This window comes from Crassostrea angulata, chromosome 3 (assembly GCF_025612915.1).
Source record: "Crassostrea angulata isolate pt1a10 chromosome 3, ASM2561291v2, whole genome shotgun sequence".
Taxonomy (NCBI): domain Eukaryota; kingdom Metazoa; phylum Mollusca; class Bivalvia; order Ostreida; family Ostreidae; genus Magallana; species Magallana angulata.
Window position 1 is genome coordinate 20,563,704 of NC_069113.1, and position 25,513 is coordinate 20,589,216.

General features: G+C 32.5%; 2 protein-coding genes, 1 long non-coding RNA gene and 1 pseudogene across 4 annotated transcripts in view; all 4 read right to left on the reverse strand.

The window, feature by feature from the left end:
- Positions 1-15,072, reverse strand: part of LOC128176427 (GATA zinc finger domain-containing protein 14-like) — a 31,768-nt gene extending 16,696 nt beyond the window's left edge. The window contains exons 1-2 of one of the 2 annotated variants that reach the window (XM_052842744.1): positions 14,935-15,072; positions 1,121-1,249 (exon numbers count right to left, since the gene is read on the reverse strand). In XM_052842744.1, the coding sequence (XP_052698704.1) occupies positions 1,121-1,186 (66 nt within the window). In that variant the 5' untranslated portion in view covers positions 1,187-1,249; positions 14,935-15,072. Of the gene's footprint in view, positions 1-1,120; positions 1,250-5,954; positions 6,371-14,934 lie in introns of those variants that run through there. The other variant, XM_052842743.1, reaches the window with a different exon arrangement.
- On the reverse strand, positions 10,790-11,753 carry LOC128176428 (uncharacterized; annotated as a pseudogene).
- A 146-nt stretch (positions 15,073-15,218) lies between the features above and the next one.
- On the reverse strand, positions 15,219-17,732 carry LOC128176429 (uncharacterized). Its single transcript, XR_008242788.1, has 3 exons — positions 17,236-17,732; positions 16,957-17,049; positions 15,219-15,667 (listed from the first exon to the last, which is right to left on the reverse strand). It is a non-coding gene; the product is annotated as an uncharacterized LOC128176429 (long non-coding RNA).
- Positions 17,733-20,654: 2,922 nt separating this feature from the next.
- On the reverse strand, positions 20,655-25,510 carry LOC128177043 (uncharacterized protein C1orf131 homolog). The gene is made up of 2 exons (XM_052843558.1): positions 25,442-25,510; positions 20,655-21,804 (listed from the first exon to the last, which is right to left on the reverse strand). Exon 2 carries the CDS (start codon positions 21,799-21,801, stop codon positions 20,944-20,946), a length of 858 nt encoding a protein of 285 aa, XP_052699518.1. The 5' UTR covers positions 21,802-21,804; positions 25,442-25,510; the 3' UTR covers positions 20,655-20,943.
- Positions 25,511-25,513: the final 3 nt, after the last annotated feature.

Genomic DNA, 25,513 nt, shown 5'->3' on the forward strand with positions numbered 1-25,513 from the left:
TTCATTATCAAATAATATGAAAATATAATTTACTGTTGACTGAAAAAAATCATGTTCAAATAAATTACAGTCAAACTTTATCTCAAACTAGATGGAACTGTTTAAAAACTTCGAGAAATCCAAGTATCGAGGGTGAAATACTTTGAAAATAAGTGGTTAGGACTTAAAAATCCCTTTGACATATCCATTGTATTTGAGATATCAATGTTTGAGATATGGAAGTTCAACTGTGTACAGTTTCAACATGTATTCAATGATTTTTTTTTTCAACACACATAAAATCGTGATTACGTCTGTACTGCTTCATTTCTGTTTAAGACATGATGAGAAGTGAAACATAAGACTTCGTAATTATATACCTATACATTTATTTACAGAGGATCATGACTAAATTTTAATTTCCCTGTCATGGAACATTCCCATTCAGTGTCAGGTTTCCTTTAATGATTCAAATCTTAGTACATTGTAAGATGGCATTCAGACTCCATTAAAAGATCTGATGATCAAGTCATTAGATAAAAAATTGTGTAGGTACTGTAAAGATGTTTAACAAAACCAGATTCCAATTTACTTTTCCAATAAATGCACCATTGGAATACATGCTTTTGCTGCATATGACTATTTGCTCTGATATAAAGATTCACATAGTGCAGTTTATCCATTTTGCTCCTAATAAGTGAAAAGTCCTTTACCTCTAAATCAATAACAAGCTAGCTAGACTATAATAACATGAAATAAATCTATGCAATTTTTAGTACCATCTCTCTCTCTCTCTCTCTCTCTCTCTCTCTCTCTCTCCACAAAACCAACACTGCAGGCATCCCTATCTGTGTGCTTACATAAGACAAACTCATAGTTCACACTACACATCTATCATGATGGCATGCCATTTTGTTTACTTAAACTGAATCATTCACTATTCCTTAATGAAAATTGCTTGACAGATTAAATTCTTTAGCAGAGTTATTCCAATTTTTTAATTTTTGATTATCTCCCTTGATACACCCTTGCATCCTGATATGTGATGATAAATCCATAAAATATTGAATGAAAAATCTTTGCCAAACTCAAATTTGTGAACATACATATACACTGTTATGGGTAAAAAAACCACATTTACCTCGAGATCAATATCCGATCCTCGTCTGCATTGACTGATTTGTTCGACTGTCAGTCGACAGGACATGGTTGATGCTTCGGTTCCAGCCCCTTATCCCATGATGCCAAGGACAAGATGTCCAGGGTGAAACTGGAATATTTTGAACTTGAGATTACCGAAAAATGGAATTTTTAAAAATTAATTTTACCAAAAACTGCAAACAATAAGTTATCATGAACACTGCAAAATGAAAATAACATGAATATCAAATATGCATTCTTAGATATATAAATATGCATTATGTCTTGAAGTTTTGGGGTTATTTTTGTCCAATTAAGATGAAAAAAAAATTATACATGTATAGATTTTGAATTTTTACGTTAACTCCTTCAAAATTCACACCCAACTTTGTAATATTTTAAGTTTCTTTAATAATCATTGTTTTTTGCCTAAAAAGAGTTGAATGGTGTAAAATTATGCATATATAAATTCAAAAGTTATACTCAATATCTCATCCAAGAAATATTAATTTCATTTCTTGTTCATAATTTGCAATTTTATCACACCCCTAAGTTGCAAAGTAAATAATTATTCTTTTTTTTTCCTTTAATTTACTTCTAATCATGACACCCACATCGAACAAAATATTAAAATCCCACTCACACCTACCGGTACATAACGTCTGAGAATGCCAAATATTTAGATAAATTAAATATTGCGGTGAGAATATCATAATGCTTAAGACCTTCATTAAACAAAATCTCCACTAGTGACTTGATCAACTAGTTTCAATGGTTGAATTAGAATTGTCACTCAGAAAGTGAATTAGTGACAGTGACATATGGAGAGCAAAATCACCGAGAAGAATCTCGGAACCCTCAAAAGCAGCATCAATTAGCTTGAAACTAACTACCTGTGCCACAAACCTTAATGATAGGTACTAGAGGAAAAATCTATAAAACCTACAATGGTAGATGTTCAGAAATTAGCAGTATATGGGCAAATTGGTGTCAAGTTTTTGTCTCTGGGAGTCACGATCTCCAATACAATAGTTGACTGTGATTTCTACTGTACACACTGTTTACGAATTGTCATAATGACCATTAAATATGGATGAAATTTACTCCCTATACTTCGAATTGTTCGTCAGATGCCATGATGTAATTGATATAAATATCTCATATACATACGGACACAACAGCGACATTTTTCGTGTAAAAGGCAGGTTCTGATATCTCATTTGCAGACATAATCTTAAACTTAGCACTATTATAGGTTATAGTAGCATTTTAATTAATAGATGTAAGATATCAGTGAACAGTTCTTTTATTCAAACAATTTCATTCCGAACCAATCTAATGAAATTCTAAAGAGTAATTATACTGTGAGCATCTACTAAGATAGATGAATCAACAATCATTATGTTAGAATACAAGAGAGAGAGAGAAAGAGAGAGAGAGAGACTGAAATGAAATTTCATTTTTTCTACCAAACTACTTGAGAGAGAGAGAGAGAGAGAGACAGAGAGAGAGAGAGAGAGAGAGAGAGAGAGAGAGAGAGAAAGAGAGACTGAAATGAAATTTCATGTTTTCTACCAAACTACTTGAGAGAGAGAGAGAGAGAGAGAGAGACACAGAGAGAGAGAGAGAGAGAGAGAGACTGAAATGAAATTTCATTTTTTCTACCAAACTACTTGAGAGAGAGAGAGAGAGAGAGAGAGAGAGAGAGAGAGAGAGAGAGACTGAAATGAAATTTCATGTTTTCTACCAAACTACTTGAGAGAGAGAGAGAGAGAGAGATATGAAATGAAAATTCATATTTTCTACCAAACTACTTTAAAACAAGAGAGAGAGAGAGATAGAGAGAGAATTGATTTGATGCTAAATTTGTTTTGCATCAAATAGAAATTTTTTTTACTGGTAACAGTGAAATGTAAGGACTCAAATGTTTAATACTGGTCTGATCCATCAAGACAGGACAATCTGCAACACTGGAAATCCTTTATTCTAATGTACCTAAGTTTTTTGGGTTTTTTTTTTTCAAATCTATATCAAGAGTTCTTGACAATTTTTGGTTGGGTCAGATTAAGGTTATATATTTAAAGCAATGGGACACTGTCTCACACACCCCTACTCCTTCACTGTCCTAGTATTGCAACTAATGTTCACAGTGATCCAACAGTATTGTACTGCACAGTGGGGAGGGACACCAAAATCAGCCTGCTTACCTCCCTTGATTATCACAGCCCACAATGCAGAGCTCTCTTGATCGGCACTTTGCTACAACCCCAAGTGTCAGAATAAAGCTCTCTCCTGCTGGCAAAGGCGAGAGGGTCTCTAATACATAGAATTACATGGATCGTCAAAAACACCTAATTGGAGTCTATTCCTTTTTTTTTTTTTATTTGAAGAGTTTTATGAATCTAAAAGGAGAATTTTCTCAAAAAATTTTCTTAGAAAAATAGGTCAACAGAAGAGTACAACTTTTTTTATGAATGTAATAACAAAATGCTTACTAATGACTGTAGAATATTTTATAACTATGCATTTTGCACATGGTTTAATTACCATTAACACATTATAAAACCTAATATACATGTATATAACTGCTCTGATTTAATCACTTATATTACGTACATATCATTCCCTCATTTCTGTTTTAGTTGCCTCAGAAAAAATATCTTAGCAAAAGATCCTTAAGGAGCGATGAAGTTCAAAATAATTACAAGTGTTAGAATTAAATTAACACAAACACATCATCATTATCTAAAATTTAAACAGGCAATGCTTATTTTGACTCAAAGTGTACAAAACAATATCTCCATTTCCATCGCAAGTCTGTTATTTTGGATGCTCATTTTTGTGGGTTTTTTTTACTGCTATTAAAGACACTGTGAAATATAAACAAAATGCCATGTTCTTCCAAAAAGTAATGCGATTCTCAACTTTGCTAGCGAGTATAAATACATGCACTGGTACACGTAATTAATCAAAGAATGAAAAAAATATGGGAGAACATGCAGAGTTAAAGAGGGTTTCAGTTTTTTTAAAAGGTGGTATGGGACACCATACATCATAATCAAAATATAATAACCATTTTAGAATTTTAAGAATTTAAAATGCATTTCAAAATATCTGAATAAGGAAATAAAAGTTCAAGGGGGTTGTAGAGGTATATGGCCTGGAGATCAATGACTGAAGCTTTATACAAACCTATTGCCCAGTTATACTACGCCACATCAAAAAGTGACGAAATATGGAAGATAATTTCAAAAGAAAGAACATTGCAATTTTGAGGTGCCCAATACCTCCTGAAGAAGCTCTGCAGGTAGGAGGTTTTGCTGACACTATTGACTATTGTAAAGAAAGACAACTACCGGTACTTAACACCCTTAGTCTGGACTAACAAACTACACACTATTATTCAAGAGGTACTTAAGCTGTTTGAGTTACTAGGATATAGGTAACAGGTACTGATATAAGTAATAGGTACTTATTCTTAGACTGGTTGAGAGCATAACAACTGATTGAAGAGTCCCGCCTATTCCATCATAAGTAGTCAATCTAATTTTCCACACGGACAGTCAGGGAATTAAGGAGCCATATACCTGTCAAATACCTGTCCCACCTCAAAGGCCATGACATAATGTCTCAACACCTAGACCAGAAAAAAACAGCTCCTCAGATTTAAACAAAAAGAGTGGGAAGGGGGAGGTGGGATTACATAAACAATCATCGGAGTATTTAACATTGACAGTTTTATAAACATTTTGAAAAGTTTTGGATCACAGCTACAATGTAGATGACTTTGAAATCAAAATAAAAAATACACCTTGTATTAAGTTAATTTAATTAGAGATGTATTTTGATTAAGGATTAAGGAAGCCATATATATTGATCAAAAGAGACACAATACCTGACTTTCAAATCTGAATAGAAAATATAACTGTGGTATTAAGTTAAATTAGAAATGTTTTCTAATCAAGGATTAAGACAGACAGGGTATTTGTTGCTTCAAAGATTGACACATAGGAACAGCTCCAGATATAGAACTTGTATACAGGGTTATTTATCCTATCAGGGGAGATGTTTTACCTACAGCTTAGGACGAAATAAGCTTAGCAAACTTCAAGTATTTTTAAAAGGTTGTCTTCATTCATGTTTAACAAGTACGGCAAAAATTCCTAATGCAGATTTCATTAATTAAAGCTCATGTTCTGTGTGCATAATCTTTAAAATACATAAACATATTTGATAAATACACAGACTTAATGCTACATGTGCACTAAGTTTAGAACTGCACCAATATATTTCTATCAAAAGAATCTTCTACTGTGAATCTGCTATGTAATAAAAACAATTTTTGGGATCAGAATCAGAATGTTAACAACCTCTGGAGAATTGTTACTGATAATTTGAATGAGTTTGACTCTTCGGATATTCACACTTTAAAGTTCGGATGTGGGAAATTTCTTCTCCTTGATTTATTGAAAAAGAAAAAAAAAAACCTGATATACCTCATTAACCTGGCAATAAAAGGGAAATATTGATTATTGTTGCTACTTTAAAATACTGGAGTACCTATGTACTGGTAGAATTGAGAATGTATTGCTGCATGTCTCCAAGCAATTATAATCTAATATAAGAACTGCATGTACCCAATGATGACTAGATGGTCGTTTCATCAGAGGCCGAACAAGAAAATACAATTTTACAATTAAAAATGGAAAAAAATAATCAAACCTGCGTTCTTTTAATTAAAAAAAATTCAATCAAAATATGCAAAAATTCTTCACAAAGCATAAAAAACTAAAAGGGTTTAATTGCAAAAACCATATAGCTAAATTGCAACCAACCTTTTAGGGTGAACAAAAATTCCCTTGAGTGTTCATTAGCTTCACTTTCTAGCCTAGTATTTACTTGACGCTCAAGTAAAAGTTTGATGATAATGTAATCCTCATTCCAAACAAGTAAAGCAACCGCAAAGTTGAAGAAAAATTTGTCCTCGCAAGATAAACATCAGAATCAATAACGAAGGTACATTATTCATTATCTCATGACAAACTCCGCCAGGACTTTAGAGGATTATTTCACTACAAAACGGAACAAAAGGATGTCTCTTTGTTCCAATTTTAACACTTCACTGAAGACTAGCTGGTCAATTTCACTACAGTACGTCTGACGTACACACAGAGTATGTACACAATGTATTACAGAAAAAATATTAAAATCCCAATACTTCCAAGGCTATTTAAATACATGTTGGCCGGACATTTCCAGCATGAAATTTTATCGTGTTGGCTGTCCAGAGGAAAAGTGGTAGTCAATTATTTGCTATATGCTACAATGGACAAAGAAAATGGGTTCCGGCCATCAATTTATTTTTTTCGTTTTTTTTCTTCGTCTTCTTTGGCTTGAAATTGATTGAAAGCAAATAAATTAGTGGAACATTAAGCTCTTGTTGAATAATATCAGTGATTAAACACTGCAAGTTCAAGCCCCTGCGTCATTAATTAAAGCCGCTGTAACAGCTGCTTCGTATGATGGGATGTCATTCAATGTCAACCCTTTCATGGAATCGAAAAGTAATCACATCGGCTCTATCAACTAAATCCTCAACTTGCAAGAGCTCTTTTGTGAAGGTGTCCCTTAAGTGTTTAAGAAAAACTTTCTCCAAAAGGGCATGATTGATTTAAATGTACATAAAAGTTCTGCTTTAATTGTAATAAAGGGCTCTGTCACTGCTAAAGTCAACTCAAACACTTAATGTCAAATACTTTTAAAGGATTTCTGATTCTATTTCAAAAGTTTTGAGTATACATAGCTGATCTTATTTTTAACATTAAATATACAAAACGTTTTTACATGTAGTTAGAATTTGGCTGCAGATTTATAATTTTGTGGAAAGCAGTTAAACATCAATTTATACTGCATGTAGTTGACTCAAACTACAAACTTGCATATTGCCATAGTTAAAATCATCAACTTAAACCATTTGTGACTTTCTTCAATAAGCAAAAGGAGGTTTTATAATTCACTTTTACAAGATAACATGTGTTAAATTATCTTAAGAGGGGATCTATCATCATACATTGCAATCCATTTAAAAAAAATACATGTGGAGTTAAAAGAAAACCATGCAATTAATCATGATGATCCAGCCCACTTCTTATATTGTGGAAATTTTAACCTACAGTCATTATTAGTATAGAATTTACCGGGTACTCAAGAAAAAAAAAATGGTAAAAAAAATAATTGTTTTCTTACAAATCATTCTTTTTAACCCCAAAATGATTATAACACTAATTACTGGATTTGATTTTAAACTGGGTTTAAAAAGGCAAGCAAAATGAGATAACAGTGGTAGGTGTGATACCAAGAATTAAATCAATCAAGTCACTTATCTGAGACAGTGAAAAAATAACTACTGTCAGGGCTCTCATAATGGTAACTGTCCACAGAGCCAGGTCTTACATCAAACAACTAATCGTTGGTCAGGATTCAAACCTGCAACCACTTATTGAGTCACTGTCCGCAGAGCCAGGTCTTACATCAAACAACTAATCGTTGGTCAGGATTCAAACCTGCAACCACTTATTGAGTTACTGTCCGCAGAGCCAGGTCTTACATCAAACAACTAACTGTTGGTCAGGATTCAAACCTGCAACCACTTATTGAGTTACTGTTCACAGAACCAGGTCTTACATCAAACAACTAATTGTTGGTCAGGATTCAAACCTGCAACCACTTATTGAGTTACTGTTCATAGAACCAGGTCTTACATCAAACAACTAATTGTTGGCCAGGATTCAAACCTGCAACCACTTATTTAGTTACTGTCCACAAAGCCAGGTCTTACATCAAAGTTACTAATTGTTGGTCAGGATTCAAACCTGCAGCAATGTACTTACTTAGTTACTATCCACTAAGCCAGGCCTAAAATATCAGACAACAAATTGTTCTTGGGGATTCAAACCAGTCCCTTATCAGTTACTTGTCTAATTAGCCAGGCTATTGTATAAAATCAGCAAAGATGGGTATTGATTTAAAGTAACCAAATGGCTTCTGTACAAACAATTGCTCAAATTAACATTTCATATGACTAATTGATAGAATATACTGTTTTTTTTGTTATATATTAGGCACTTCTAGTCATGATGTCCTGCTGTTACAGTGTTCTCTGTAGATATATCATCCAACAGTACGAATTAATGTTCACCTCAATTTTCTCACATAACATCATAATTTATAATTCACCATTCATTATCAAATACTTTTTATTACAAAAAACCTAACCAACGCAATGTGAATAAGTCTGCGTAGGCGGGAGAAGAATTTCCATTTTTTAAAATAAATATCTCACATACACACATTATCTGATCCAATGAATCCATGAAAGACTGAGAAAAATCATTGAGAAACCTTATAAACATAATAATAAAATTTGGGCTATAAATGATTAAGGTTTCGAGTCAATCAACCGTAAAACAATTTTTCCATTGATGCTCATGATGTTGCAGACCCTCTCATACCATCATTGATTGTAAGCTACAATTATTACACATCTGTAGACTTTTCAGCATGCACTCCATCTTTCGAAAGATCATGCTGAATTGCCCCTATTTTTCTGTTACAGAAATACATCTCGAGTACATCCGACCCTGAATTTTATAATAATGAGGCATGATATACAAGCCACACATCCTCATCCCCTACTTCTTTTAGATAAAATGATCAAAAGGGACATCAACATGCATGTATTCAAGAACGGTCATCATCAATCATACAGATCATGGCAGCAATATTTTCTTACCGGTACTTACCGGTAATATCATGTTAATAAGAAATTAGTAATATAGTTCATATCTGAACTTTCTCTTTTATATTATATGAGTGCATTGTTGCAAATTAGCCACAGGTTTTGTGTCCATTCTACTTCCTACGTATGGGTGACTAGACTGGGGAATTGTAGATCAATCTATTCTCATTCATAAAACTTAAAACTGGTAACAACATTTTTACACAAAACTATATTATGCATCTGATGTTGTTTGATTATTATATCCCCACACCCCAATAATGTTTTAAGGATAGTAAAATATCCTTATAAATTCTGTTTAGATCTTCTTACATCTTTCAATCCATGCATCATTTAAACAATAAATTGCTTTCTTGGTGATTCATGAGGGTATGAAGGTATAGTGACAAAGCAGAAAAAGTGCATAACCCGCGTTAGCGGATTATGTTAATTTTTTTCTGTAATGATTGCTACCTTCATAACCAGCATGATTCATCAAAGAAAGCATTTTAATGTTTATGTTTACATCTTCTCTAACAAATTAATGAAGTGATCCTAAAGAGTAAGTAAAAGTATCTATTTTCTTGTTGATGTTCTTCAGTCAACATTATTTAGATAAAACCCATACCAAAAAAAAGCACTAAAAAGTTATACCTATGAGCCCTTAAAAAAGTTACAAAAAAGTCATAACTAAGTTAGCACAATTTGGAACCATCTGATCAATTATGGTTCCAAATTAGCATCAAAAAGTTATACCTATATTGTAACTTTTTGCTTAAGTACAAAAAAGTCATAACTAGAGTGTAACTATTGACAATTTATTTTTTTCATAAAAATAAATAGGTATAAAAAAGTTATCAAAAAGTTATAATAAAGTTATCATTTAGGTACAAAAAAGTTACAAATTAAAGTTACAGAAAAGTTATCATTTAGGTACAAAAAAGTTATACATATAGGTACAGAAAAGTTATCATTTAGGTACAGAAAAGTTATAGATGTAGGTACAGAAAAGTTATATATATAGTTATAGAAAAGTTATCATTTAGGTACAGAAAAGTTATACGTATAGTTACAGAAAAGTTATCATTTAGGTACAGAAAAGTTATAGACGTAGGTACAGAAAAGTTATACATATAGTTACAGAAAAGTTATAGATGTAGGTACAGAAAAGTTATACATATAGTTACAGAAAAGTTATCATTTAGGTACAGAAAAGTTATACATATAGTTACAAAAAAGTTATCATTTAGGTACAGAAAAGTTATAGATGTAGGTACAGAAAAGTTATACATAAAGTTACAGAAAAGTTATTGTTTAGGTACAGAAAAGTTATAGATGTAGGTACAAAAAAGTTATCATTTAGGTACAGAAAAGTTACACAGAAAAATTACAGATGTAGGCAAAAAATATCTATCTGTATCATAATTTTCAGATAAAAAAAAACCCCAGGTACATGTACAGGTGTTATACTGATGAAAAAAAAGTCCCTAATGTTGACATAAAGAACTTTTCATCAAATTGTTTTTGCTCTTGAATAGGAATTTAAAATCATATCTGTTCATGTGAGCAAAAGAACACAAGTCAATGTTTTTGTTAATCAATATGTTTACTGAATTATATTTTATCTAATGAGTATGCTTTCCTCCATTTCTAATGGAAACTTATAGTTAACGCCTTGTTTAACAATAGGTCGAAACCTACAATGACCTTAGAAAAATCACTGAAATAATCACTGACAGGATGATATCAGACTGACATTCCCATTGAAGACAATTTGGCTGTTTCTTTTAGCTAACGTACTGATGCACATTAAGAATAATATAGTAAATTTAACTTACTCTTTACAAACAATTTATTAATTTGTTAAAAGAAAGATGTATATATCACCAAAGAAAGCATTTTATTGTTTACATAATTATCACAAATCATTACAGACCCTATAGGCAAGTTTTTGAAATAAAGCAATAATCTAACATAAAAGCATTTGGGATTACATATGTGTCTAATGTTCTTGCTAAATTTGAATAGAAAGTTTGAAAAACATTATTTTGTAAACCAAAATTTGACCAAAACCTTCATAAAGCATGTTTTAGGTTAAATTCCTAACATATACTAGCATGATTTTGTTCCAAACATACTAGTATGATTTTTAAAACAGTCCTGGTTCTAGATGATACCAATGACCTGCAGTAATTTATCAGCAAACAACTGGATCTGTTTCTTGAATCTGTTCCTAAAATGTATAAAAAAGAATGTTTCATTGTGGCAATTTCTTACTACATGTACTTTCATTGTAACTGTTAAAATCCTTGACAACTACCTTATACTTAAAACATAATTATATAGCATACCCATGTTGAATATATATGTGACCAGCACCTGGCAGGTGAAAACTGGTTTCTGTTGACATGGCTGCATGTATTTCTATGGGAACGGTTGCTCTTGCATCTGATCTCTTTCATAGTATTATCCTCGTCCTCCATTAATCTAAAAGAAGGCAATAAAATTTAAAACATGACACTGTTTGACAATTTTCAATATACGTAGCATAAATTATTATTAAATATCAGTAAAACTTTTCAATTCTCTGTTGACCTGCCCCCCCCCCCCCCTCTAAAAAGTCAACATTGATACCGCAGTTGCCATTATATTCTCAGATTTACAATAATTCATTTACTAAAAGATATACATAATATATGGTTAAAATCTGTATATCTTTACTTGATAAACACACACACTTACTTTTTTTCATCTTGTATTAATGATGTATCTTCAATCTGGTGTACAGTCTGCTAGCTGGACTTGGTTGGGATTTTTTCTGCAATACAATGATACTCTTTTTAAAAGAGTCGGCCATAATTTGATTATAATTATATAGAATGTACATCACTAGATATACATGGCTGCATAGACTTTGATATAGATGATAAAATCGTGCACTTCTTATTAAAATTTTTGAAATATTCCAAATGGAATTCATTTCTAAGTGCAAAGTGCAAAGCAATAATATAGAAATTGAGATAAGCAAACACAAATGAATTATATAAAATGACTTGTTTGTATATCAGACTTACCCTGAATGGAAATGGTCATCCACAACTAAAGCCATATCATCCAGGTCTTAAGCATTGCTATCTTTATGAAACCACTGCTTGCAGTTTCATTACTACATACAACACGCTGTGATTCTGCATATTTCTTGAAAAAATCAGGAAAATCTTCACAACAGCTTCTGTCTTCTTGGCCCATTTCAAAATTTGATGGCGGAATGGCAATTGTCCAATCAGAATTCACGAAAGTCAAAGTTTGAAATTTTGGCCAATCACGATACAGCCACAATTAATACCGGGATAAATCTTTAAATTTATTTTAGTTAAAAAACAATATTATTAACTTAATATTATCTAAAGAATTCTGCATTTAAATGAAACAAATTTTAGTAATACTTTCTTCCCTTACAACCTGTTAGTTTATTAACCGATCATAAAAACTGGGCATTTCCGTTCTCAAGAGCCGCCATTTTGAATAATTTGAGGGAATTTTAAAAACTAAATGAATTTAAATACCAATGCATTTTTACAATTGATGAATATGTAAAACCAAAAATTATAACATCTTTTTAAAATAAAACATGTTTCCCAAAGTTTAAAACACAGTCCTTATAGCTATGTGCTGTTATAAATTACGATGAGAGATAGGCTAGTACTGGGAAAACATACAGATGGAAATAGCAGTACCCTTCTTTGTTAACAGCATGTCTGTTAATCAAATATGTGAATAAATATGGTGAACCCATCTCATAATAACAAACACTACACCCCCCCCCCCCCTTTTCTTCGCATGCATTCGATGTCGTGGGAAAATTCTGAATCAATTTCTAGAAATCTACTCTATTCCTTTATTCATGGGGTAGGCCATGAAAAGTTGGGAAAAATGTCAGTGATAATATATAAAGTTGATGCTACCCCTTAGTATTTAACAGTGTTTAAACGAAATCGTAATATGTCTAATGATGTTCAACAGACAGATAACAAAATAATGCTTGCAGGAGCAAAATAAAAATGTCTGCCGGTCAAAACACACACAAACTTTTTATCTTAAACAAACATCAGTGTCATCACAGCACGGACTAATCATGACCTCTTTAGACACCCTTTACTGTTAACCTGGGATGTGTGTGCGTTCAGGCGGAAAGTGATTTCCTGTTTCTGCCTTATAAAAACAATTAAAATTTTGGACAGGTGTTTGTGTTGCAATTGATGGACTGGATTCCCGTTATAATGGTTATGTCATTGTTTTCAAACAAATCTTAGTGATTTTACTACCCAGTGTGTGATTAACCTACATCTACCCCCCCCCCCCCCCCACACACACACACACACACACTTATGGTGATTTTTATAAAAAAAAAAAAGTTATAACGATATTTTATATTAGTTTTTAGATTTATTGTGATAAAAGTCTACTTTAGACTTGAACCTCTTGGATAAGATACACTTAAATTTTTAGTGTAAAAATGACAAAGTCCAAACGCATTCACAAATTGACTAAGTTCAATGTAGGTACATTTTAGTTATACTGAAAAGTTTCTTAGTTCAATGTAGGTACATTTCAGTTATACTAAAAATTTTCTAAGTTCAATGTAGGTACATTTCAGTTATACTGAAAAGTTTCTAAGTTCAATGTAGGTACATTTTAGTTATACTGAAAAGTTTCTAAGTTCAATGTAGGTACATTTCAGTTATACTGAAAAGTTTCTAAGTTCAATGTAGGTACATTTTAGTTATACTAAGAAATTTCTAAGTTCCATGTAGGTACATTTTAGTTATAGGGCAAAAAGTTTAAGTCCAATCTAGGTACAAAAAAGTTATAACTTTTATGTGCCTAAATCTTGGGTACATAAAAGTTACACTTTAGTTACAGAAAAGTTATGACTAAGTGTAACTTTTTTTTGTATGGGAAGTCTTCTCATAAGGGAGTTTAAGTCTGACATCATCATGATTATTTCATGCAGTCCTTGATTTTTTCTAGGTTGCTGATTAAGTTTTCGACCAATTGATAAACTGCATGGTTAGCAATGTGTTATGAAGATTTTAGCCCTGTCAGTTTCTATAGAGCCATGAATCACAATCGGTTTTCTAAAGAAACAGAAGAGAAAATACCCAGCTAAGTCATGTAAATATAAAGCACCAAAATACATTTTTATTGAATCCTCACTGGCCAACTTAAGTTTATTATTTTCAGGTGACCATTTAGGTACATGGGTCTCTTGTTTACCATTGATTCTCCAATCAGTCTTCATTACTTAATAGATGAAGATACGGATTACCTAAGACCTTGCTAATTAATCAAGTGACAGTACACCCACCATGTGAGATGTAAGGTGTCTGGTATGGAAACTAACTAAACATTGCACGGCGCCTACTGAGGAAACAACCATATATTTCCACGATTGTCAGAGTTCCAGATCTAATTATCACTAAATTAATATGTAATCAGGGAGTGTGAAACACCAATTGTGATTTATAATTCAAGATCATTAGAAAGTACACATTGATATTTTAGCATACAATGTATATGTACATATACCTAAGCATGCTACATGTATAGCATAAAGTAATATCATTACCATAGATATATATAATATACATTTATGAATTTCAAATTTGCTCATAATGCCTCTTCCATTAGGCTTCTGTTCTATATCAAGGCAGCCATTTCAGTTTATGTTATTTTTAAAATTAATGGAAAACTCCCCAGTCTCTCGAATGAGTGTCCCCAATACCTGTCGCATAAATGTAATATAACATGAGAATTACATTCAATCATGTCCCGTAAAACACTGCCTAATCAATGGGAGGAAAAAACAAGTGTAATACAAGATATCCAACACACCACATTGAGAAATGTCTGACTAATTAATGCCACCTATCTAAAGGCTTCCTTCTACCTGCCATTAACATTACCGTGGTACATTATCTATTGGTAGCTGTTAACTGATCAGTGATCCGGCGCTGGCCAATACCTGTAGAACTCACCTGTCGATAGATGATCCATGGCTGCTGTTGTCACTGTGTTGTGTTCAGACAGTGGTAGTCCACAGGGGCCATATATTCTGTAGCACTCCCCTTACTATTAAGCCTTAATGATCCAGTGTCTCTACAGAACTCCCTGCAGCTGTGTAGTTGATCGTCAAAGTGTCTGAAAGAATCATTGGGCCAATAAACTCTACATTTGTCAAGGGCTGTTTGATTCCATATCATTCTCTATAACTTTATTCAACTAGATGTACAGGTATCAAACACACATGTATATATATAAATCTCTATCATTTCCTAGTTCTCTAACATGTAACATCAGTTCATTATAAAGCTGGGCATAATCATGGCAACCCCTGACCTAATTGGACATTATTTTTACACACCATTGCATCACTAATTTGTCTATCATAGCTATCTGTGCGTATAAATCAAATAGCCCTGTATACGGAGCTACAGAGCTATATACAGACCACAGAGCGTGGTAAACACTTCATAGTTTATCACTTAACCGTTTAAATATTAAATGTGGCATATATTATTACATATAATTATACTATTTTAACTTTCAATATTAATTATAAAATAAAACTGAATTCAAAATAACCCTGATTAAACAATTATTAATTAAGATTACACATGAATATACAGATACACATCTCACTTACCATTATATATACATCAAAATTCCAACAGCGGTTTTATTTTCATCAAATACACAAGGAATCAAAACCTACAATGGAGGTTATAACTTTTAAGGTATGTGCTTGCACATACATTCCATATATCAATAAAAGAAAATGTCAAAAGATCTCATCAAAACTTAAAATAACCAGGTTGGCACATTCAACCGCCCACTCATAATATTTTAGAAATAATCAGACACTCCCACAAATGAAATGTATATTTCACAACTATAATGTCTTGAAATTTTATAACTCTGTATCTTTGAATTTCAACCATAAGTTTGATAATTTTAAAGCTCTTAGTATTTTTTCCATTTCATAAAATAAATTTAATATCAATAAAAGAAAGTTAAAATTTTTTTTCTAAAAATGTATCAACAAAATTTTTTTTAAAAATTTACATTTTCTCCAATTCACTTTTTATTATTTATTGATATAAAATGCAGTACTTACATTTAATCAGATTATGGAACTATATATTGTCAAAATTATCATTTTCGGCAATGTAAATTTAGCACAAAATATCAGATGGTATGTGGTAGAGAATACAACAATTCTAACAGGTTTTAAAAGTTAATATATGTACACATTAAGCCTGTCAGATTTTTTGCACACAGAAATAGTACTGACATGTCTACCTTCATTTGCAAATGAAGCCTTCATTTAAAAAAATGTGACTTGCATAATAATTTAATTCAAATCAGAAACGAGTTAATTTTTAAAATCCCAATTATCCTTTCTCACTTCAAAGAAACCAATGAATGTGCAATATATCTCCCAGTTAATTGATTTATTGTGTTTAAATCATTAGAGTGTTTATGGTTTTTTATTTTTATCAATGTTCTTAAGAGGGGGGGTGGTATTCATTGGTTTTGTTTACCTGTACCTTCATTAACAAATTGACTGTGCAGTGTGGTGTACGTGGTATATTTTTAAGTTTTTAAAAATCAAAATAGGTATTAAGAAGTGGTATATGGGACACCTAGAGATAATACCGATAAAAGTTATTTTTATGAAAATTATGAGAATGCATGTATAATCACCACTTAAAATGTCCAATATTTGACCATCAAATGCATTTCATAAATTCTATTATATAATAGTAAAAAAAACAACACCCCCCCCCCTGAAATTATGGGACTTAAAAACTCAATCAGTTTTTTTATTATTTAATTAACAGCAGTTAATTTTATTATTTCAAGAGAAAATAAATCAAAGTATGAAGGAGTCCCATATTTCCTCATTACTTTTTGCAATTAAGGAGACATTGTGAATTTTAGAACATAATTACTACATGTACCTACTAGACTAGTACATAACGTGTTTAAGAACTTACTTCAACATGAAGTTCATTAAATCTTGATCCCATCCAGCACAGAAAATTATGCAAATACTGAATAAATTTCAACTGTTGAAGTCAAAACTCCTCCTATTGAAAAAAAAAAAATCAAAAAAATTATACTTTCATGTCAGTATTTATTGAAGCAGGTCAAAAACCTATAAAACCAGAAAATCTACCTATCAAAATTCCTCAGCGGCCATCATACATGAAAAATCAACAATCAAACTTAGTTCTTGTCATTTTTAATTACCCCCATTAATCAACAATTTTTACCTATATCGCCAATTAGCCCAGGTAACCACCAAAGCAACTCGAGTTGTCAATTCAGACACCGGCTGGTCATATCAAATGACCACGGGAATCCGACAACAGTGTAAATATTACCATAAACACTCCGCCGTAAATGGAAGAAGCACTTCTCGTTCGTGTAAGGATTTGTTTTGCACAACCTGTCGATGTAAGGATGAAAGGTAGACATCCTTGTTAATGCTTTCAACCACTTCCTGTGGGCGCTTCATAAAACGTGAAAAATAAAACAACAAGCACTGGGGAATTATATGTATTGCCATTTGACATCACAAGAATCATAGTTCCAATGCTTTACCAAAGAAAAGGGAATCTTTATATATTGATACAGAATAAATTTTCCTTGCTTGACAAAATTTCTTTTAAAAATATGTTTACCTATATGATCCTCATGAATTAGTCTATAATCATGATTTTAAAAGATCTACTTCGAGATGAAGTGGGATAGCTACTGAATATAAACAGGGATATAAAAATGACTAATAGTAAATCATTCATGCTTTAAAAATCACAAAGCCTTTTCAATAACAGATCTAAAAGAGCATGCAGTAATTTACAAAAAGTTTTTTTTTCATCTAATTTTGGTTGCTATAGCAATATAAAATAACTGGGTTGGAACAGTTTGTGCTTTTTAAACAAATATTCCTAAGATAATCATGGCATTCTAGAGTACCTGGTATTTTATGAAAATTTTTCACACTTCTAAAGATTCTTAAGGGTTACATATTTTAGAATATTTTAATAACAAGAGAAAAGCTGTCAATGTGACAGCAAACCGGGTTTTCTATTGTGTAAACTGAGAATCCAAAATCCATTTGTCAACCCTGCATGAATTTATGAACACTACCTATCCAGAAAAATGGGGTACACTATATGCAATATTTTTTGCCAAAAAATATGACAAAGTTCAACAGCTGGTATCTTTTTCATAAATTATCAGAAATAAATATCCTAGCAATATGCACACCTCTGGCCGGGTCGATAAAACTTGGATGAGCTCCCTTTTGATCTCAGTCTCACTTTTTCCCTATACCAGTAAATTCCTTATTGAAAAGTGGGCCAGATATATACTATTAATTGATCTGCAAAACTACAACTTCCTACTCTTAAAACTGTGAGAGGAGTTATTCATACAATAAGGGTGCTCTTTTAGCAGCCGCCCAACTGCCCACCATTTTCACCACTGCATTAACTGGATTTTTTCTATGGAAAACCCGGTTAAAACTGTAAACAAGAGGCACAGGGGCCACATTACTCACATGAGCAACAACATGCCATATAATACTGATCAAATCAGCTTTATGGTATCAAATACAAAACATCTGGACAATTCAGTAGTGTCGACCTTATAATTGTTTAACTAAAACAATTTTCAATTTCAAATCAATTCAATTCAATTTTTTTCCACTTTATACATGTATTCCTTTATATCAAATCCCCATCCATTGTGGCCTCGCTCTACCCCATGGAATATCTTGAATCTGCACTACTTGAGGATGCTTCCATACAGGTTTTAGCCTTCCTGGCTAAATAGATTTTGAGAAGATATTCCACTACTTATTTCTATAAAGTGAAAATTCATCCCACCCCCACATTGTGGCCCCCACCCCCAGGGATCATGATTTGGACAAATTTGACTCTATACACTACCTGGGGGGTGCTTCCTCACGAGTTTCAGCCTTTCTGGCTTAATGGTTTTTAGAAGAAGAATTTCTAAAATGACAACAATTTTTCAATAATTATATATTATCTTCCATTGAAAAACAACTGGGTTCTTCACTCTAAGAAACTTAACCCCCTCCATCTAAGAATGTTTTGTGCCATGTTCAGTTAAAAGTAAAAATTGTAAAAAGTTTACAGACAAACTGGCAAAAAAGTGATAATTCATAAAAAAAAAAAAAAAGCTCACCTAGAGCTGTCAGCTCATACAGATGAGCTAAAAATGATTTGGTATAATCATTCAAAATATTACCGGCAATTAAAAAAGAACACTTTTCAATTCTTTAAATAGCATAAAAGTATTGTCAGTTACAAAAATACCTGCAAGTACCATAACATATACCAGTATTTTGTTGTTTTGTCTGAATCTTATTCCATAAAAATTGAAATTTAAAGATAATTCTGAAATTGAAACCCAGTTTCAGGACATAGGTCAAAACACTAGATTTAAAATTCAGAGAATCAGAACACGTAGTTTAATTCCTTTTTAAACATGTAGTGTAAAAACAAATATTTAATAAGTAAACATACAAAAATTAATCTATATCAAAGACTGATTCATGAGGCTGTGCTGTTATGCTGAAATACCGGTAATATACCATAGAAAATTTATTCCATCCCTCCCACTGATTTCCCTTGTTGATCGTTTAGTGGATATATATACTCTTATAACACCCTTATACCTGAGCTAATAGCAATATATGGTACATATAAGACAGTGTCCACTTCATTTTAAAGTTTAATGTAAACAAACTTGGAAATCTTGACATAAAAACCTGCGTGTACCTGCTGGGTCTTTTTAAATATTGAGGATTTCTGAATGGCATGAAGAGGGTAGTTTTAAAGGTTAATCATAAGAATAGCTATTAACGATTTTCAATCCTCAGCAATGTTTGATAACTCTGTATTTTTCTGGTTAGTATTAATTTGTTCAAATCATAAGCTCTAGATTTTACTTTAAAGGGGCATGGTCACGATTTTGGACAAAAATTATTTTTCCGATTTTAATGTGTACGATGCTTCAGTAAGGCATTTTCAATAGGCAACCAAAATTTGAGTGTCATTCGTTGTGTTATAAGTGAGTTACAGAGCTTGCAATTCTTCACTATGTAAACAAAGCTTTTGTTTACATTCTAAATGTTGAAGTGAAAATTCCCATTTTAGACCTACAGTCAATGTGTTAATCTTTAGGAACTATTTATTTATGCTTAAAATGAAAAAGAAAAGAGACAAATCAGCTTTAAAAAGAATTTTTACTGGTATATTGAACCTATGTAAACAAAAACAGGCACGAGCCTTGTTTACATGACGAAGAATTGTGAGCCCTGAATCTTGCTTATAACTCTACGACTGACCCTCAAATTTCATTTGATCAATAGGAATGCATTTCTAAAGCATTGTAAATAATAAAAACAGAAAAATCAAATTTGACCAAAATCGTGACCATGCCCCTTTAATGATGGTAATTGTGAATTACTCTTAATATGGTCTTTTATAAAACATGTTTAATATAGTTTGGTAAAAATTGATGATTTCGGCTTAGTACCATGTTCAGCAATGTTTTATACATGAATTAAGAGAGCCTAAAATTGATCTGTAAATACAATCACCCCATCCCCCCCCCCCATGTTAAGGGGGGCATAACAATACAAATATGTACATATTTTTTCAGAATGATTTTGTTTGAATAAGCCATTCTAGTCAGTGAATGGAGACATACATGTATGGAGGAATACATAGCATTAAAATGGATTTAGAATAGTCTCATAAATGTAAAATCGATACCAATTCTTACCATTTTTTGATGCGAGTTCAATGTCTATTATGCTAAATGTCAAAAAATGCAACCAAAATAAGTTAGGAAAAAAATAAAAAACAACTATAGCTTACAGTTATTTATAATAAAATAGTTATAATTTTATTCCCAAACTAATCCTCTCAATACACCAGTAACATCTAGAACTTTTTCTTTCGTTTCTTTTTGCCAGGCTTTCCACCCGGTTGCAGGTCCTTTTTGGTCACAAATTGAACGCCATGTTTGTATTTCCCAACTTGTCCGTCCACTCGCCCCACATCGTTACGATCCTTCTTCCGTGCCATAATTTTCTTCTTGACCTTGTATCCAAGTTTTCTGTCTAATTCCCTCTTTTCTCTTTCTTCAACTTTCTGTCTTTTCACTATTTCTTGATACTCTTTGTAATTGTATGCCTTGTTTTTCTTGGGTTTGGCCCCAAGTTTTACCAGCAGAGCTTCCATAGCTGTGTCCTTTTTATCCTCACTGAATCCCTTGATTCCAAATTTCTGAACATCTAACCTTGCTGACTTAAGATCAATAACAGAGCCAGAAGTTTCTTCTGAATTTTCACCTGAATCCATCTTCTTTTCCTCTTTCTTTTTGGATTTTGGTCTTTGATACACTACAACTTTTGAATCTGATGAAGTCATTTCCTCTTTCTCCTTCAAGTCTTGGCACTTTTCCAAACCTGTGTACATGTCATCTAAACCAAGTTTTTCTTTCAGTTCTTGTTTTCGTTTTTCTTTTCCAGTAAATTTGGGTTGCTCAACTTCTGCCTCCTTTTTTCCACTTGATGAGCTTTCATTCTCCTTAGCAAGTTTCTTCTTTTTTCGTTTCTTTCTTTTTGTCACATTTTCACTACTCTCACCCTCATCTTCGGAAACCATCTTCCTCTTTTTAAATTTCCTTGCTCTCTTTACTCTGTCCTCATAATCTTTATTGTCCATAACACTTTCTCCATAAGCATCAAGCCTCTTCAATAACTCTTCTTGTAAACACTCCAAGGTTTCCCTCTCCATGTTCTACAATATGTATGTACATAAATATTATTTCAAATTTTTTAATACATTATAATCTATAACCATGCAAAATCATGAAAATAATGATGCACTTGTACCTGGTAATAAAAAAACAAGAGGCCCACGGGCCACATCGCTCACCTGAGCCTTAACTCTGATCAAATTAGCAATACAGTATCAAAATCAAAATATCTTTACCACTAAGTACAGTAGATCTTGCTAAAAAAAAAAATGAAAATCTGCCAATTTTTATTCACATCTTTTTTTTGGTAAATACCAAGCCCCTTTTGTTGTTGTACCTCTAGGAAGATATTTCTCTAATCCTATATACCCCCCCCCCCATTTTGTGGCCCCACTTTTCTCTGGGGAATCATGGTTTAATCAAACTTAAGGTGGCTCTAAACACCACTTTTTGATGATGCAGTATGCAAAAAAGTAAATCTGGAAGCATGCAATTCCGGTACTGGCTAATTTAAACTGAGGCGAATTGTATGGGAACCGCTCTTTTGAAAAATTTGTTAAATGAATAGATTTAATTAGATAATTGGAAAATTCATTACTTACAAGTAATGTGGTATGTGACACCTTCACGTTGTGTGGTATTATTTATCGAAATAAACAATAAAATCAAGTATAATTTTTAAAGAGTTTCTTTACCATAATTATCGATATGTTGCACCGTAGCGCAGTGGGTTAGTGGTTTCACTACAAACCAGTAGGTCATGAGTTCGATTCCCGCTGAGAACAATAAGTTTTTTTACTTTCCACAAATTTTAAAACGTATTTTTTGATTTCATACCGTGAAAGAAAATTCTAAATCGGTGAAAATATTTCAATTATAATATACTTTAATGCACATTAATATCGACACCTAACGGGGATGAGAGGGTTGCTTTGAATTTCTCTCAGGTTGGGATACATAAATCCTATTAGCTTAGTCAATGTTCCCCTTTATTTATTTGACTTAGTTTTGCATTAAAGCGAATATATTCACTTTTACAGGGCAAAGTCTATAATGAAATATGTAAGTATTTTTCTTCAACTCAGAAATGAAAAGTCCCCATGGTGTTTGGGCCTTGGGACTTAGGAACGATAACCCTTACCTGAGGAACTTTCATACCAAATAAAATTTAAAATATTTTTTGTGTTTATTTGAAATGGTTTTTATTCAATTTTTTACATCACATTTATTACAATACATTTTCTTATAACATAAAGCAACTTTTTCAGATGATTTGTCAACAGAGTAAGAAAATATGAAAAATTATGTTTTGGGGAAATACTAAAAAAAATTGCAATAATAACATTTTTGAATGTTAAGAAGTGTAGGCTAATAATTTTTTTATGCGTCCGAAGGAAATATCCATCATATGACAAACAAATTTCTCTCAATTTGTTAATAGCTGTCTTTTTAAAAAATATTTTACAAAAACATTAAAAAACATTAAAAAATTCTTTATAAAATACCTATAGTATCCCTATTATCATTTTGATATTTGATAAGTATATGTTTTGTGGTCTTTTATTGAGATTTGGAATAAACTGTGGGTGTATAGAGCCACCTTAAATCTGCATAACCTCAGCTTTCACACAAAGTACTGAGTTTTGGACTGAAAACTTTCCAAGAATATTTTTAAAGATTTCCTCTATATATTCCTATGTAAAAATTCAACCCGCCATTGCAGCCCCGCCCTACCCCCAGGGACTATGATTTTGCAAACTTGAATTTACACTACCTGAGGATGCCTCTACACAAGTTTAAGCTTTTCTGGCCAAATAGTTTTTAAAAAGAAGATTTTTAAAGATTTTCTCTATATATTCCTATGTAAAAATTCATCCCCCATTGTGGCCTCACTGTACCCCGGGAACCATGATTTGAACAAACTTGAATCTACACTACCTGAGGATGCCTCCACACAAGTTTAAGCTTTTCTGGCCAAATAGTTTTTGAGAAGATTTTTGAAAAATACCAACAAATTTTCAATATTTCTCAATTATCTCCCCTTTAAAGAGGGCGTGGCCCTTCATTTGAACAAACTTGAATCCCCTTCACCCCGTGATGCTTTGTGCCAAATTTGGTTGAAATCTGCCCAGTGGATCTGGAGAAGAAGAAGAAAATGTGAAAAGTTTACAACGACAACGCTGCCAACGTCAACGCCAACACCAACGCCAATGCCGACGACTGACAACGGACAAATTTTGATAAGAAAAGCTCACTTGAGCTTTCAGCTCAGGTGAGCTAAAAATTAAATCTTTAAAATAATTAACTGCTATAAATAAGTTTGCAATGATAAAATTGTCAAAAATCTGTATTGCCTGCCATATCAGACCGCTCAACCAACACATCACCATCAGACTGGCCAGCATCAGGTTAAAAGAGGGGGGGAGGTGGGTTTCCTATACACGTATCATCGAAACTAATGTTATTTACAGAAATTAACAATGAGTAAACAATTAAAGAGGATTTTGAGCTAATACTTATTGAGATCTTCCAATTTACCATATGTTTGATATTTCACAATTTTATTGAAATACTGGTCAGGAAAAAAGAAACTTGTCCCCTCATATAATTGTATCATGGGTTTTGAAATGAAAAAGTCAATTCCTTTAAAAATAATAAATATGGTCTTTAAGTGTACTTGAAAAATCTGGTAATTATGAAGATGTCTTCCAGTATTTTGTTAACTTTGAAATGTTTTCATCGCTGAAAAGTAACTGAAGTAACAAAATGTAGGTCCACTGTAATAAACAAGGGAGGAGCCTTTAGTATGTCACTGAGCAGTAAGAATAATGGTGGATCCACTAAAATCAGATGCTGGGTTTGCTTTTCTTATAACCATATCACACTTCAAGGGACCTTCCGCGAATGCCAATTTTTAAGGAGCAGACCCTGACTAGACCGTGCTTATTTGGTCCACTCTGGTGTTAGGCTGACTGCATGTTAAAAATTAGGTTTATAACTGTAACTTGCAAGTTTGTTCTATACAAGAAACTGTAGCTTTATGGTGGTCAGTGGAATATATATGAACCTGAGTTTTGAACTTTTCCTTTATAGACTCTGATTGATTTGCAAAAAACCATTTGCTGTGCTTTCTGGCAAGCTGTACTGACACTTATATATAAAAAGCATGAATTTTATGACAGCTATTATCAATAGGTGATGGAAGCAATAACTTGGGACAAACTTTGGAGATTCAGAGGGCCTGGGTTCAGATTAGTCTTGTCTATTATTATTTCTCACATACGATTACACTGGGTGCCATGCCATCTCCTGGAACTGACAGGTTAACCCCTGCCAGAGAAAACATCTAGAGCCTGGGTGAAATTTAAGATCATTTAAGGGGGAGAACTGTGACAGCTAGACCAAATCGAAAGTTATAACCTGAGTAGAGTTTATGGGGGACCAAGATCAAATCCTGGTCTGGTCCGTCGTTATTTTTCCAATCCCATTACACGTTTGCAGATTCTGCATGATCACCAAAACCAAACAGCTATAGTCAGCATACAAGCATAATTTCTATTCATTCATGGGACTATATAACTGATTCAATTAAATTTAGATACAATATTTTGGTTAACTACGCATAGGTTTCTTCTTCTTTTTTTTTTGAAAAACAAAAAATGATTACACATTTGATACCTTGAACTACAAGTAAGCTGAAGGTATATCCAACTGTTACCAATGCAATGTGCACATGTGGGATAAATCGCT

Coding starts and splice junctions, on each gene's coding strand:
- LOC128177043 (XM_052843558.1), bottom strand. CDS start 21,801: ATGGAGAGGGAAACCTTGGAGTGTTTACAAGAAGAGTTATTGAAGAGG.